This window comes from Miniopterus natalensis, chromosome 16 (genome assembly GCF_054644295.1).
Source record: "Miniopterus natalensis isolate mMinNat1 chromosome 16, mMinNat1.hap1, whole genome shotgun sequence".
NCBI lineage: Eukaryota > Metazoa > Chordata > Mammalia > Chiroptera > Miniopteridae > Miniopterus > Miniopterus natalensis.
Window position 1 is genome coordinate 41683559 of NC_142096.1, and position 16976 is coordinate 41700534.

Below are 16976 nucleotides of genomic sequence, written 5' to 3' on the forward strand. Positions count from 1 at the left end.
CCCCCAAATTCCTAACCCCTACCACCTCAGAATGTGAGCATATTTGGAGATGGAGTCTTTAAATTAGGGCCCCTGGGGTGGGCCCTAATCCCATATGACTGGTGTCCTTATAAGAAGAAGCAATTAAGACACAAACACACAGAGAAGGGCCATGTGAGGGCACCGGCTGAAGACGGCTGTCTACACGCCTAGGAGAGAGGCCTCAGAAGGAACCACCCTGCAGACACCTGGATCTGGGGCTTCTAGTCTCAGAATTGTGAGAAAACAAAGTGCTGTTGCTTAAGCCATCCAGGTTGTGGTGCTTTGTTACACAGCCTCAGCTGACTAATACAGAGGTAGATGGTGCCGTTTTACAAATGAGAAAACAGCTATGGCATGCACAACACTTGAACCCAGAAGAGCCTAAAGCTCTGCTCTCAACACTGCACCAGGCAGCTAATTGCGGAGAGCAGGAGGAGCTTGGCAAGAGAGTGGACAAGCTCTTGGTCAGTGGCAAGATGAGTAGACAGTACCATTGCCTTGGCCTCATCAGGGGCGGGTGCATTTCCTGCCCCTTGACTCTGGCTTTGGTCATGTGACTTGCTTCAGCCAATGGCACGTGGATGAAATACAGCATGACAGTGGGGTGTTGACATAAGACACCCTACTTGCTTTCCCGGTCCTTTTGTGTCTCTGCCTTTACCAAGAGGAAAACATGCAGCGGTTTGGAACAGAGCTGGCCCAGGCAACCTGCAAACCAGCAGGGAGAAAAAGTCGCCCAGCTGAGCCATCTGAAGCAGCCAAGCCCAGCTGAGCCACAGGCTGTACGCCATAATAAATGGTTGTTTGAAGCCTGTATGTTTGTGGGTGATTTCACTAGCTAACTGATACAGAAGGTCGAAAGAATCAGTATGTGACAATACAGTTACAAGCACAAACTCTGAAGTTAGACTGCCTGGTATAACTCCTGGCTCTGTCACTATGCAGCTGTGTGACCTTGGGCAAACTGCTTAACCTCTCTGACTTCCTATGTCCTCTGTAAAATGGGAACACATGAAAATAGCTATCTGAAAGTGACTGAGAGGATGATGTTAATTGAGATAGTGTCTGTAAAAACTGAAGCCAGAGGCACTCCAGAAATGATAGCTCTGTTGTTGTGGTAAGAGAACAGAGGATGACTTGTCCTGGACCAAGAGAAGCAGATGAGAGACCTTTTGTCTTCTGTCTTAACATTGATTCCACATCTGCTTTTCCCTACTAATTTAGTGAGGTAATGAGCACTCTGTCACTGGCGGAGCAAGCAATGATGCCATCATCCTAACAGCATAAAACCAGATGACCTCTGAGTCCTCTTGACTATCAGACAACAATCACTGAGGCTGATGCACCCTGTCTCCAACCCCAGGCAGGTAAATGGCCTCTGGGTCAGGACAGGGAGAGGCTGCAGGTGTAATGGACAGAACATTAAATTTGAGGGCAGAAGGCTTGGGTTCAAGTCTCAACTCCACTGTGCAATCCTGAGCAAGTCACCAGACCTCTCTGAGCCTCATCAGTATAACAGGGTTAATCCCTGACCCTGCCTATTTCACAGGGTTACTACATGGATGAAAGATGGTAGTAGATAGGAATCTGCCTTGCAAAAGACAATAAATAAGCAATATCCATAGAACTATTCATGATGACATCACTCTGGCACATTGACAGAAAAGCCTTCCACCTCTGACATTCTCTCTTTCACTCGCCCAGGGTGGGCAAGTATGTGGCAAGCGTGCTACCACTGTCTGTTCTATACCCATGGCAGACATGACCAATCAATCATACACAGCACTCTTCCTGTTGTATAACCATGGCAGACATGATTAATCAATCATATGTGGCACTCCTCCCCACTGGGGCTGCTTCCCAGTTCAGCATTCCAATGACCACAGCCAATTGGCTGGACCAGACTGACCAAGTGAAACCTCTCCATCCCTGGAGCTAGACCAAGACCCATGGGCTCCCATCCCTCCTGGTTCCATACTGTCCAGGAAGTTGTGGATGCCGGGTGTCTACAACTGTACCCACACACCCCTTGCACTAGAAGTGTCAGGGATAAGAGTGAATTTCCATGGCTGTGGGCACCAGCCTTCCTATCCTGAGTGCTAAGAAAATGTTCTGAAAAAGTAAGATCAAAAACATTTTCAACGTTGCTGAGAGTTGCTGAAGAAAACCCAGCAGAATCTATACACACAGAAGTCCAATAAAGAGGCTCAACTATCTATAATTGGCAAAAAAGGGGAGGGAATACTTTAAAATCTCTATAAATAAAGGAACTGTTAAGTAGATAATAATATGTTCATTTAGTGGATATACATCTGTTAAAATACATTTCTCTGAGGACTGCAGAAACACTAGGTATTGTTTGTGGGTGCCTACCAATACCCACACTCCTTCCTCACTGTCAGAACTCCAGTTTGGTTGGAGAAGCAACATGCCTCATTTTCCAAACTCTCTTGCAGCTAGGGTCAACCATGAGACACAGTCCTGGCCAATGGGATGTAAACAGGAGCCCTAGAAGGGGCTTTCCAGGAAAGCTCTTTAGAAAGGAGCAGGCTCAGCTGGCACATGCCTTTGTCTGTTGTTCTTCCTCTTCTTCCCATCAGGAAGGATGCCAGAGGTGATGCCGGAGGTGAAGCAGCCACCTTGGGACCTTGAGGCACCATCCTGAGGACAAAGGCCAAGCTAATATGGCTGAGCAGAAAGAAAGGAGCCTGAGTCTCCAAAGGCATTTAGGAGCCGCCTGTCAGCCCATCTGCCTGCCCCAGGACTCTTATCCCAAAGATAAAACTAGTATTTGGTCAAGTCACTTTTAACTGGGTTCTCTGCCATAGGCAGCTGAACACAATCCCTAACAGGTTGGTTCTGATAAAATGATGATAAAAACAGGAGCACTTCTGGGCAACGAGGAGAATGTGAAAGTGAAAAACTAAAGCCTTTACTGTATGTGATCATGGGACCACACTCTTGTCCCCTCTATAAATGTTCTCCACCCCTGCTTACGGCTTCCCTGTTTCAGTGATGGGAGAGCTACTTTGTGGATCAACACACGCTGGCATCCACTTCATCGGTGTTTGGGTCCCTCTGGCCTGAACACAGTCCCAAGTGGGTGTTAGACCTATTTTGCCAGCTGCAAGCATTCCTCAGCACTCGGGGTGCTATCGAAGAGGCTGTTATTGCCCCAGAAACAGTATTCATGTTGACAGGCTGCTCACTGTGACCGGACTAGGCAAGAACATTTCCCCAGTCCCGCAGCATCCCTGGGCCAGGCCCTTTCCTGGGGCCCAGACAAGACTGGTGGTCAGAAGCCTGCATCCCCAGCAGTCACTTCCCACACAGAGTCCAAAGGATATGAAGACCTCAACACACAGGTGTGACCGTGAGGCACAGCGCTGCCTCCAGATGCTCTGGGGGCCTCACAGTCAGCTGGAGCAGGGACCACGCACCCTAGGCTCCCCTCTACCCCAACACAATGCCGCCCAGAGCCTCTGCTTCAGGAGTGCAAGCCAAGTGTCACCCACAGGTCTCCCCAACTCCACTGAGCTCATCCCATCCACCAAAGCAAGCTTAACCTGCCCCACCTGAGCAACACACCCCAATCCTACCTGGAGCAGCTCACCCCAATCCCACCTGAACAGTTCACCGAGCCCCACCTGAACAACCTGGCCTCAGTCCCACTTGAGCTCTCATTTCCCATCCACACTGTGATGGAGACTGAAAGCCACAGCAACAGTCACCTCCCCCAAGGCTCCTGTACCTGTGGCTGCTTACCAAGCAATCCTGGGCTCTTGCCCATGGAGACTGGACCACTACCAGTGGGCACCACGGAAGCACCCACAGAAGCTCCAAGAGTCACCAGCAGAGCCTCACCAAGCCCTTCTGTGTGCAAAGACCATGGGGCGCGAAGATGTGGGAAGGGCCAGCAAGAGGGGCAAGTATGCACACCAAACAATTCTGGGGGCCCAGGGACCGACTCTGCACAGCCCAGACCACCGCAGAGCTGCAGCCACCCCGTGTGGACAGCTTCCTGAGCAGGCCTCATGCCCCTAAAACTCACAGCACCCAGTGCTGTGCCTACCCTAGCCTACCCTCCACGTCACCCACGAGGGCCAAGAGGACTCAAAGACACCACTGCCGCATGCTTCATGAACTTACCTTCCCAGTCGGTCCCTGGGTAGTGTCTTCTTGTTCCTGATAGTCCATCGGACAGTCAGTAAACAAACACCTGCTAGGGCGCAGTTCCTGCCAAGTGCTAGGGACCCTGGGATAAAAGGCGTAGTCCCGGCCTTCAAGGAGCGTTTGTGTAAGCCAACTTAGTACAGCCCAGGCACCAAATGTCACCTACTGACCAGTATCCAGGGGACAGACACAAGGATGGCCTCGGTGCCTTGTGAACACACTGTTCCAGGCTGGGCGGAGGGAACAGCACTGGCAAGGTCCCCACTTGGACCTGCCAAACCAGTGGTGTTGCAGGGTGTGTGGGAGAGAGGTGAACAGAGGAGGGTGGGGCATAGGGCCAGAGGACCAGGGTGCATCGGGGTGGAGGGCTGGGTGCCATGACAACACACCATGAATATGTGAGGTCCTCTGTCCCTCGGCCCAGGTGAAGGCTGGTGACGCTGTCTGCTCGGTGGCCTCTCACTTCCTGAACAGGTTGCACTCACACATCTAGCAGGGCCAGTGACAGCTGAGGGTCATTTCACAGGTGGGTATCTCTTCCTTCCAGGTGCCACAGACTCGCAAGGGCCTGTCACAGTGGTGGTGGCCTTGGGGATCGAGATCACGGGTCTAAGCTGTGGGAGTGACAAGCTTCCTCTTTGGCAAGATGGGTCCCTAACCTGCCACCTTCCCTTAAAACCAACAGCTCAAGTTCAAAAGGCTGGATCCTGTATCCAGCGCCTGCCCAGTGGCCCTGAGGCCCCACTGAATGGAGAGATGTCACCTGAACCATGGAATTCAAAGGCCTCCTGCTCTCGGGCACCAGGAGTGTGCCTTGGCCTCCAGCAGGCATGTCCTACGCAGCCCGAGCCTGCCGGGCTCTGGGGAGCCTGAGACTAGTGAGTGCCCAGCACTGGGGACTCAGGTGTCTCCTGGGGAGACCAAAGCCCAAACACAAAACTGGGTGCCATGAAAGAAGTGCGTCAGATGGAGATGACTGGCAGGCTGGGACAAGTCCCTTTGCTGCAGGGGTGACGACACGGGGGAAGAGGAAAGAGCGACTGGAGGTGGGGAGCAGGTGTGAGCTCAGACCTGAGCAGACAGACACAGTGACAGATGCAGGGTCAACCATGGTTGCGGCCTGAGGACCTGGCATGAGCCCGAGAGGGCATGGGGTCCCCCAGGCATAAATGGCAGGAAAAGATGGTGGTGTGGGCCTCAGAAACATCGCCATGGTGGCAGAGTGTAGGGTGGCACCTGGGAAACCATATTTTCCCCACAGGACCAGGTTGAGGAAATCTAACACCCAGGCTTGGGCCCTGTGGCCCCAAAAGCCCCAGCCTGGCATCCCACCCTGACAGCACCCTCCTCCTGGATGGCGGAACTGTCCCATCTCCGAGGTGCTTCCTAAGCACAGAGCGGCCCCGGACAGCCCCTCACCAGGGTCAGGGCCCAGAGACCCCGGAGGGGTGTTGGAGGGATGGAGGCTGGGGAGAGGCAGGGATAGGACATCCTCCAGAGTGGGGGCAGGAGAGCTGAGCTGGGGAGCTCCAATGATAACTTCCCCACTTCCCCAGGAGCCCATGGAGCACACAGGGTATCCACCCTCCCGCGGTCGTCACAACAAGAGGCTGGGCACAGGGCGAGGAGGCCATTCACAGGCAGTCTCTGGTCTCACGATGCCCACATCTTCATTCCACAGATGAGGAAACCAAGGCTTAAGGGACGCACCTAGAATCAGGTCTCCAGTACAAGCCAGGCCCCAGATGTAAGCAGTCCTGCCAGGGGCTGTGGGACCCTACAATTTGCCTGCTCCCCTGAGCCCCTGGGTTCACAAGCCAGAGGCCAGCGGTAGGGCCTGGACCCACCACCTCCGCTCTCCAGATGCCTGGCCCAGTGTCCCTCTCTCACCAACATTATCTCCACCCCCAGCACCCTACACCAGCCATAGTTCACCCTCCTCTAGCCTGACCCGACCCTTCACCCATGGCCACCCACTGCTCCTTCCAGGGCATGGTGTGGGTGAGGACAGCTCAGGGCGCCCCCCCCCCACTCCCTACTGGGCAGCACCACCTAACAAGCAGCTGTGCCCCAGGCGGCTCAGTCATCACTCGGGGTCTGGCCAACCCCAGGATGGAGCAGGCGTGGGGGAGGTGCCGAGGCCCACAAACTGTGGTCAGCTCAGGAACCTCCGCTTCCCCAGGCCCAGAGGCTGAGATTTGCTCACAAAGACCCCAACAAGCCGGGCCGTGTTCACAGAAGCTCCTGAATTTTCTCACCTTCCCCCACTGCAAATTTTCCCACCAGCCACCATCCCTTCTTCTCTGCGTCCACCACACATAACTGTTTTGTGCTCAGAGATCAACTGCAGGACCTGTGCTCAGGTTCCCACCAATCGAGACAGACAGAGGCCCCCCACTCAGGAGCACCCCACAGTGGCTGCAGGAACTAGCCGCTCAGGACCCAGGGCTGCAGCAAGGAGGCGGCTCAGAGAAGCTGGACACCAGCGGGGCACTCACAGGAGTGTAGGCTGGGAGCCGAGGTAAGGTTCTCCCTGCGCGGTCAGACGGGACGTGGAGAGGACACGCACAGACCAAAATCCCTCCGAGGAGAGACGAGGCTTACGAAGGACGTGGTCGGAAGAAACCCAGGGCCTGGGCTGTCTCCAACTTCCTAAAGACTGTTCGGGACAGCAGGTGAGCTGCGCGCCACTCAGCCCTTCCTCTGAGGGATTGTAAAGTTCAGGATGGGCACCCTCAGCTCACAGGGAAAGCTTTCTACAGAGTTGGGAGAGGCAGATAAAGGGACCCTCAAACAAAATCCCTTAAGAAAATGAACATCAGACACCCCACCCCAAGGCAGGTATGGAGAAGGGTGGTCCACCGGGCAGAGGGGAGACCCTCACCCATATTCTCACATCTCAAAATTCCTCTGCCAGTGGGACTCTCTCAAGAGTGCCCACTGCCCCTCCTTTCTCAGGTCCTTGCCTCCTGATTCCCGGGCTCGGCTGACACCAGGCATTGCATTCTTCCCACCTGGGTCTCCGGGGTCCTCTCTCTGATTCAGAGAGGCAGGTCCCCAGGGCTGGCAGCCTATCTGTCCTGGATCCCCACACCAATCATTCCCTGGAACACCTCAACACAGCCTCCCCACTGCCGACTCACCTACTAATCGGTATGCTAAGTTCCATCTCCTCTCCCAGGCCTGGCCCCCATTTCCAGTTTCTAAAGGGAGATCCTCTGTCTCTTCCTCGGGTGACTGTCAGAGAGAATGGCCACCCCTTTAAGAGAAGGCTCCCCCAACACACACCTCTTTCCCACATGGTAACCCACCAGATCAGAACCTCACACAATAACCTCAACATTCATCTAAGCACACACCACTTCATCACATGTGAAGTAATGAGCTCCCTGTCCCTAGAGACATTCAAGAAGCAGCTGACTGATGAGGGAGGTCCTGGGCTGCTGGTCCTGTTCTGTTTCTTGATCTGAGTGCTGGTTACATGGCTTATTTTCAAGAATCATCGACCAATACACTGATGATGATGTGCACTTTCTGTGTGAACATTACGGTTCATTGAAACTGTTTAAAATACAACGTGATTGGATCTGCTGACCATTTGGCAGGAAGGAGGCACGGCTGGAGCATCTTGGAGATGCCACCACTGAGGCACGAGGACAGTACTAGGAACACTGTGCCCCTCCCAGCACCACGAGCCTCACCCGAGCACGTGGAAGAAGCTGGCTAAAAACCGCTGAACGGAGCGATGAAAGAGCCGGGGAACAGGGGACCCAGTGGGTGCTCCGAGGAGTGAGGGGGTGACTGCGTGGAGGATGGATGTGTGCACAGGCGCCTGCTGTGAGGAGATCCTGACTGCAAACGAAGTTCAAGACCCGCTGCCTTCTCTGCACCTCAGTTTCCCCCCCGTAAACCGGGCCAGTACCCCCTCCAGCCTCCAGGAGGAGCGAGGGCCGTGAGTATAAGTGTACTGGCCCAGCAGGTGCAGAGAGGAGAGACCCAGCTTGCTATCAGCAATTCTGGGACTGAGGGAGGCAGGGAGAGTGGGGGGCACAGCCCAAGGAGGTGGCCTAGGGGAGAGCCAGTAAGGCTTCCTGGAGGGCGAGGACCATCTGTGGGGGCAGCACAGGAGGGGTTAACTGGGTCTAGCTGTCCCTGCCCTTCACGTTGGACGGCAACCAAGTGCTTGGGTTTCCAGCTCCCCCCCTGCCTTAAGGCCAGGCCTTATCTTGTCATCTAGACTGTCCCCAGAGCCTCACACGCAGCACAGGCAAGGCAGGGGTAGGCACGCAGCGAGCATGTAAACCATGTTTGGAAAGATCCACCCAAGAGTGCCGGGAAAACTGAAAACCCTGCTCAAGGCTCTGTGTGCGCACCAGGTAAGGGAGGTGTCCCTGGAAAGGCTGGATTTGAGCAGGTGCAGAACCCGATCAGGGAAACCACAGGAGCCCCAAGTCCTTTTCTCAGAGTGGAATCCACCCCAGCCAGCAGAGCCTGGCCCCTAAGCCAGTCCCCTCAGTTCCTGCAGCAGGCCCCTGGCTTCAGATGGGCCCAAAGGGTCTGGGAAACAACCCAGATATAAGCTTCCCAGCTCCTCCACCTCCCTTCCCTCCTTCCCTTCCAAGGGCAGGTTGTAACTCGCCCTGCTGGTCCCTGCAGGTGAGACCTGAATTCTAAATGTGGTTTCCTCTTCGACGACCCTGAAGGTGGTCACAACTTTGGTCGCATGTTAGATCCAAAAAAGAAGTGTTGTGAAGATTCCTGCTCTATTGTCATGAGTGGACGTTGACCGTGGGACTCTATTTTGGCCTCAAGCGCCTCCTGTAGGGAAGTTACAAGTTTGCTGGGGTCCCTCGTGCACCCAGGCCTTAGCCCCAGGTAGAGAAATTAAGCCAAGCACTCCACAGCCCTGGCCAGGCCCCGGCCAGCACGTGGCATCCACCACACCCACCGCCAGCCTGGGGCAGGGGTGGGACACTTCCAACTGTCCTGCTGAGCACATGAGCGAGAAAAGGGACTAACAGAAGGGCTTTCCACCTTTAACACGGCAGAGTCTCAAAGGTCTAGGGCTTGCCAACTTCAGAACTCAACAACATAATCTCCGGGAACTGGCTGCGAGTGGTACAGACATCAAAGAAGTACGTGGGGAGCAGTGGGGGCCAGAGCTGTTTTCACAATGGAGCGGAACCCACCCTCTCAGAGCCCTCTGGACCTCTACTCGCGCCTCTTTCTGACCATGGTGGCTGTGTCCAGGGCTCCCCAGAGAGCTGGGGGGCATTCAGGGTTATATCCCTTCAGAACCTTTCAGGTAGGCACGGCCACAGACCCAACGTGAGGTAATTATATATGTGTTTAAAATCTGTTTCCCAGAGTGAGCTACTAGCTGCCTCTTAGAAGCAGGTTCATTAGCAGACGGGAGTGCCCGTGGTTCCTGCCGCGCCTGGAGACTGGAGCTCAAAGTTGAAGCACACTCCAGACATCGCTTAAGGTTAGATTAGCAACAGCAACGCCCATCAAGGTTAACCTGACTCATTAATATCACTGTCCAATAGGAGACAATTCCTTGGAGGGCCTGGCTTGGGGGCTGGGTTTTGTTCTAGGCCTAGGAGCACCTTCATTTGCATTTATATTAAAAAAGATGAAAACAAACAGAATTAACTAGAAAGGCGCTTTGTTTCCTATAAATTGGAGGGCTTCTGCTAAAGAGATTCCTAGGGCAGAGAGCATGAGACACAGGCTATGGCACAGAACAGGGTACGTACCTACTAAGCGCTCCTATGGCTCAGTGTCTGCATGTACCAGGGTTCCCACCAGCCCTTCAGTCAACCTGGCGGGTGGCTACTGTGCAATGGCCCTCCTACGAGTAGGGAAACTGAGCCTGGGGGTTGGGAAACCACCACCTCATGCTTTTCTAGGGTTTCTGGACTTTGGTCCAAGCTCAGTGTCTTCACCCCCCTCCCCCCCCCTCCAGGGCAGCTGAGCAAGGACAGTCTTTTCTTCCCATCCTTACAAATTATTCCAACTTTTCTTTCTGGAAAATCAGCTGACCACTCAATAAAGGAAGTGAGAAAAACCAGCACAGTTATCAGAAGGCCCTGTGGCACCCACACCCCTGGCTAAGATAACACCTCAGTTTGGCCACACTCTCCTGATGGCTTCTCTTTGGAGCTGCAACCATTAGAAGCATATGCCCACAACTGAAGATCAGAATCAATAAACACACCTCCATACGAACTTTATCAGTCTAACAATTCCTTTTTTCAGGCACACTAGAACACCTCTGGGTTTGATTTTAACTCCAGTCCTCTCCTAATGTAGTTCAACTCCTGGGACCGGCCAAACGCAGCCAGACTTCCCATCTTATCACTAAAGACTAGAGAAGGATGGCTTTTTCCCTCCCCAGGGCGGTCAGTTTTGGAGGCATCTTTCTTGTTCTCTGGCCCTCCAGCGAACAGGCCTGACCCCCAGGATCATCGCCTGCGCATCTGCATGTTCCAGCCACAGCTCAGGCTGGGAGTTTAAAGACAGAAAGGACAGTGATGACTGACCGGTCCTTTCAGACACTGGAAGCACACAGTGGGAAAGAAGACTTTTCTGGATTTTGGCCACAGCCAAGGGTGTGGAGCAAACGGGAGTAAATCTGGTTAAGGAGACGACAGAAGGACAGTTTCCTTCCAAAGACATAAAATCCTGCAGCAATGAATTAAACATTTCAAACAAGATGACTGTCTTAAAAAGTCTTTTCAACCAAGAAGGAAAGACAGGCCGTCCTGTGCTGGGACTTCCTGTTGCATATGGCACAGAGAGACGCTGTTCTCTCAGCACGCAGAGCTTCCCAGACAACGACAGACACCAAGGGGAAAACAGAGGAGGAGGCCTCTTCTCAGAGCAGGGGGCAGAAAGGACTGGAGGGGAACAGGAAGGGGACCACCCCAAGCCAATACCGTGGCCCTGACAGGACCAAGGAGATGACTGTGGAGGGACAGGGTGCGCTGGGACAAGTTGCAGATCACAGAAACACCACCTGCCTCCTGCAGTGGAGGGCACCCCACATCCTCCGGGATGAAGTGAGCTACTTGGGCTCCAAAGATCTCTTTCAAAGTGTAACGCCTGTGAGTTCACAGAAAGGCCAGGCCTCAGTGGGGGTGCCGCCCTCTGCACCCACCAGAGAACCTCAGTGCACAGCACCCTGGTGGGAGGAACCCACAGGAGTCCCCAGGGTGTACCAACTGGACTCTCTCCCCAAACTGGGGCTGAACTTCTCCAGGCAATACTAAGGCTTCTCTTGCCCACTGTTACAGCCTGGGGGTGGGCAGGTCAGGACCTGACCCTGGCCCTCGTTCTTGCTCCTAGCACAGGTCACCCGGCTGCCACCCCTCTCCAATCACCAGACAGCAAACTCTCTTCCCCGGGCCTGGCACGACCTGCTGCAGAATTCGAAGAAGAGGCGCCAGCCAGGTTCCCTGAGCTGGAACCTGGGCTCAGGGGCGCTGAAGGCTGGCGAGGGTCAGTGCCTCCCACACTCCAGGAGCAGTCCCTTGCCACCTGAGTCCCTCTCCACGCCGCGGGTGGCAGGCCAGCCCTCTCCAACTCCCGGAGCGGTAGTAAGTGTAAGGCTTGGAACCCTGCGCAGCCCAGCCGCGCCGGGGCGGTGGGTGGGTGGGTGTCTGCCGTGGGATTATTCTTAGCGCTCCACTCTCTTTGCAAAAGTGGCGCCTCCGCCCTCCGGGAGCCGGCACGCTCGCGGGGGCTCGCACGCGCGGCCCAGACGCCAGCGCGGAGCAGAGCCGGGTGGGGTCCTGCAGGAGTGAGGCGCAGAGGCGCAGGAGAGGAGGGTGCTCGCGAGGGAGGAGGGGGCGCTGCGGGAGGAGCCCCGGAGACAGGCTGCGCCGAAGCCTCGGCGCCCCGCACCCAGCCCTGCGCCGCGCGCTCGGCCGCCTCCCCGGACTGCTCCCGGGCGCGGGGAGCCCGGCGGCGGCGCGCCCGGCCCTTACCTATGGTGGTGATGACCGTGATGGCAAAGTAGAAGGAGCCGGCGAATTTCCACTGGACGCCGGCGCGGTGCGGCTCCGACTGCAGGATGACCAGCTCCAGCTGCCGGTAGTCCTCGCTGCTGATGTTGTACTTCCCCCTGATCCGGGTCTCCTCGGCTTTGAGTTTCTCCTCCTCGCGCATCTCGTGGTCCGACTCCAGGGCGTCGAAGACGGCGGCGCCCACCAGCAGGTAGGTGAAGGTGCAGATGATGAGGGACAGAGTCCGCACGTTCTGCCTCTTCATGGCCGCCAGCAAGGAGCCGGCGCGGGGGGCATGTCCCGCAGGCTCGCAGCCGCGCGCGTCCCACTGCAGCGCCCGGCGGCCTCGGCCGCCGCCTCCTCCGCCGCCGCCGCCGCCTCCAAGTTGTAAGCGGCGGCGGCAGCAGCAGCAGCAGCGGGGAGGCGGGGGGCGGGGAGGCGGAGGGTGCCCCCCTCCGCCGGGGCCGCCACAGCCGCCGCCACCGCGAGGCGGCCGGCGGGGCAGGGGCGGCGCGGGCCCGGGCTCGGGCGAGAAGGCGGACAGGCAGAGGAGGCTGCTCGAGCGCCGGGGCCAGGCGTCCGGGAGCCCCGACACCCTGCGCCAGACCCGGCCGAAGCAGCCCGCCCCACTGCGCAGGGCCATGCACGGCGGCGCCGCCGGGCACCGCGCGGCCCTCCGCACCCCGCCCCCCGCTCCCGCCGGAAAAGCAGGGGCAGGAGCAGGGGCACCGCCCGAGGGCGGCCGCCGGGGCCCGCGCCCCTCGGGGTCCTGCTCCCGGGCGGCGGCGCCCCGCTAGGAGCCCACAGGTTTGCGAGCGCCCGGCGGGACCTACTTCTCCTTCACCCCTCCTCGCCCCCCCCCCCCCGAGGGGGGTGTGGAAAAGTTTTCGAAGTGGCGGCGTCTCCGGAGTCCCCAGCAAGCGGGGAGGGGGCCGAGCAGGTGCAGCAGGCGGGGCAGCCCGATGCCCGAAGGTCCGAGCGCCCCGGGCCCACCAGAGCGCGCAGGGACGTGGAGGGGTCCCTGCCGGGCGTCGGCCGGTCCACGAAGTTTGCTCCGCTCAGCCCCCGAGGCGCGGGAGCGGGGCGCGGCCTCCGGGCGGCAGAGCCCGCGGCGGAGCGGCCTCGGGGGCGGCCGGGGGACGTCGCGGTGGCGGTCGTCCAGCCCGCTTCTCCGAGGGCGGCGGGCGCGGCGGCGGCGGCGGGAGGGGTCCCGCGGGCCTCGCGGAGTTGCAGGGCGGGCGCGGGCGCATGAGCCGCGCCGGGGTCGGGGCCCTCCGGCGTCCGAGCGTCTGGGGAGGCGGCTGCGGCGATGGTCTGCCCGGGGCGCTGCGTGCGTGCGCGCCGGAGGGAGCCCGAGTGTGTGTGCGTATGTATGTGTGTGCGTGAGCGCGCGCGTGGCAGCCCCGCTCGGGCGGGAGGGCCGCGGGGGGCGGGGGCCGGGCCACACGGAAGCCCGGCCTTCCTCCCTCTCCTCTTCCCTCCGCCCGCCCCCCGCAGCCTCCCGGGCGAGCCACCTCCCGCCTGGTCCCCGGCCAGCTGGCGAGGCGGCCGCGGCAGCTCCCGCTGCAGACCGAGCGCGGCGCGGAGTGCGCGCGGAGGGAGCCCGGCGGGGGGGGGGGGGGCGCCGGGGCCCGGGGAGGGGGCGGAGGCGGAGGCGGGCGGGGGACTAGGTGTCTCCTGAGTGAGAGCGGAGGCGGAGCCACCGGCAGGTTTCGGCGGGGGATGGGAGGATTAAGGCGGCTGCCTGGGTCCTGAAAGCCCGTCTTCCAGAGAGCGCGCAGCCACGCGGGGCGGAGAGTTTGAGGAACCCGGCGCTGGGGGAGGAAAGGGAATTCAGCCCGAGAAGGCAGGCAGGCGGCTTAAGAGAGAGGAGGGATCCAGTGGAGAGCGGGGAGCACAAACCGAGGGGGCCGTGGGCAACGGGAGCGCAGCAGCAAACGCGGTTCCCCCAAGGGCGGCAACCTGGCGCTGGCGCGTGTCACTGGCTGTGGGCACCTCCTCATCGCGTAGTGAGGTCCCAAGAGTAACCTCGGCCCCCCCGAGCGTTGCCGGCCGGGTGGCCCAGAACCTGCCTACCTGAGTCGTTACCCCAGAGAGAGCTGCGGATGGCACTGGCCGCCACTCGGGGTCCGGGCCGCACCCCCACCTTTCCTGTTCCCTCCCTGTGGCTTCTCCAAGAAACACTCCTTGATTCCCCGAGGCTGGGCTCAGGGTGCACCCGGGAAGCAACCCCGCACCTCCCCCCTGCTCTCCGCGCCGCGCAACGCGGGTCTCGACCAGCCTGGGAAGGGAACTGAGGCTCCTGCAGGGGCGCACTTATTCCTGTGTCCAAAAGGGAGACCTCGCCCGGCTTCACCCCCTTCCTGTTTCAGCCTCCTTTGCCCTCTTCTCCATCTCCCTTCAGGTGCTTTCCTTTGGCCACCGGCCGCCTGATCTCTCCAAGCTCGAAATGGGCTGGTTGAAGCCGCGAAGACACCGCCCCCCCCCCCCCCCCCGTCTCCCCTTCTCTGGGTCAGGCGACCTCTCTTGCACCCAGCCAAGGAGGAGATGGAGATTTGAGGGAAGCCTCCGCCCCCGGCGGCGGGCTAGGAGCCGGGGCAGAGGTGGCCACGGGCGATGCGCAGTAGGCCAGGGAGTCAAACCCAACCCCCGCAGCTCGCGGGCTCCAGAAGCCCTGACCCCTCCGAGTTGCCCGCTCGGGCCGTGCCTCGGCTCCCGGTCCGCAGGGACTCTGGGCCAAGCGAGTCTGGGGACCCTATGCCTCACGAGGCTCCCTGGCTTTCCACACCGTTTCAGGGACTCGCGAGTGCGCCCCCGCCGCACGGGAGGAGGCCCGCGCTTTGTTCTGGGCTGTTGGGTCTCCGCGGGGTCTGCGGGCTACTGGAGCACCGGGGAGGGAGGGACGGAGGGGGCGAAAGCTCCACCCCAACAGGCGCTCTCCCTAGAATTCATTTTGGAAACCGAGGCCCCGGCGCTTGACGAATGAGCCTGGCCGCCCGGTGAGTCACCGCGAGCGGGCGACAAGGATTCCCAGCAGCTGGCAATTAACTGCGCCGCGGCTCGGCCCACGGCGGAACCCCAGCCGGGCCCCCGGGAGCCCTGCAGGGGCACCACCCCTGAGTCACAGCCGTCGAGCCTCGGCCGTCAGGAAGCGGCCGGCCCTCCGTGGCGCCACCAGGGGGCACTGGACTCCGCACAGGTCGGCCGCTGGGAGCCAACCTGGGGGAGGGGAGCCCAGGCCGGCCCGCGGGCAGGTGCGCAGCGGGGGATGGGACGCTTCCTCTGGCGCAGGCCAAGCCCCGTAGAGAGCCGCTTTTATTGGGTTTACAAACAGCCTTTCAAGAAAACGAAACCGCTTTGTGTGCACACTGGAAGGACCCTCCGAGATAAACTAGTCCAAACCGCTGTTCTACAGATGGGAACGCGTCCAACCGGAGAGAGTCGTGTGCCCAGGGACTCAGGCAATTCTGACCTAGAACCAGAGCTGGAACCTCCTCCAGGCTCTGTCCATGGCTCCTTCAAGGACCAGCTGCCTTCTGGTCACAAGTTCAAGTGCCCTGAAGAGCCGCAGACCACCCCTCAAACGCTGGTTATCCCTTTTCTTCCCCCTCGGAAATACAGCCTTCAGACTCTAGAGAAACAAGGCAGGGGAGCCAAGCCTCAGAGTGGAATCTGGGGAGTGGGAGAGGAGGGTGCCCTGGCCTGTCCATCTGCACCCATGTTCCGCCCCACTCCTCTCCACACCTTGCACTCTCCTTCCATGGTCTTATCAGGTAGAGTGAGCTCCTTGGAGCAGAGCCTGTCCTGACATCTTCCTTCATCTTCCTTCATCTTCCTTGTGTCCCCAGCGTCCCCCATGTCCCCAGCACTCATCTCCAAAGCAGTTGCTTGGCTAGTATTGCAGGTTGCTATGCCAGTCCAGAAAGAGGTCAGGCTGGTGACAGTGCCTCTGGGGGGGCACCTCAAACCTTCCCCTTTGCCCCAGTGGTTCTTTTTTTATATATATTTTATGTATTGATTTCAGAGAGAAGGGAGAGAGAGAGAGATAGAAGCATCAATGATGGGAGAGTCATTGATCGGCTGCCTTCTTCATGTCCCCTTCTGAGGATCAAGCCTGCAACCCAGGCATGTGCCCTGAGTGGGAATCCAACCATGATCTCCTGGGTCCTAAGTCAATGCTCAACTGCTGAGCCATGCAGGCCCGGCTCCCCAGTGGTTCTGAAAGCACCAACTCCAGCCCAGCCTTGAGTGCAAGGTGTGGAGAGGAGTGGAGCGGAGCATGGGTGCAGATGGGCAGGCCAGGGCACCCTCCTCTCCCACCCCCCAGATTCCACTCTGAGGCTTGGCTCCCCTGCCTTGTTTCTCGAGAGTCCAAAGGCTGTATTTCTGAGGGGGAAGAAAAGGGATAACCAGCGTTTGGGGGGTGGTCTGTGGCTCTTCGCGCACTTGATTCAGAGCTCAGGTGTGGCCAAGCAGAGCCCAGGGTTCCCCTGGCCACAGTGATTGGCTGGGCGTGGCTTACCTCTGACCCAATGAGAGCCCTGGGAAAGCATTCTTAAGGGGAGCCAAGGTGCGGGAGGGAGACAGGTAATGAGGGTGCAGTCCCAGCCACCCCACTGAAGAGCAAATGCAATGCACTCTCTGCTCAGGCCACTGGCTGGTGCCTTGGAGCTGGCAGACAGTCTGTGCTCCTCCAGCCATTGTCTCTGGACCTTTGTTAGTAAAAACAGATGTACCTGATTAGATAATAAAGAACATCATGGCTTTATAACT

At 58.6% G+C, this 16976-nt stretch overlaps 1 protein-coding gene across 1 annotated transcript in view; it reads right to left on the reverse strand.

Moving 5' to 3' along the window:
- Positions 1 to 12846, reverse strand: part of KCNK9 (potassium two pore domain channel subfamily K member 9) — a 60045-nt gene extending 47199 nt beyond the window's left edge. Inside the window, exon 1 of the mRNA XM_087825210.1 lies at positions 12186 to 12846. Within this exon, the coding sequence (XP_087681336.1) occupies positions 12186 to 12846 (661 nt within the window). The remainder of the gene's footprint in view (positions 1 to 12185) is intronic.
- Between the last annotated feature and the right edge of the window lie 4130 nt (positions 12847 to 16976).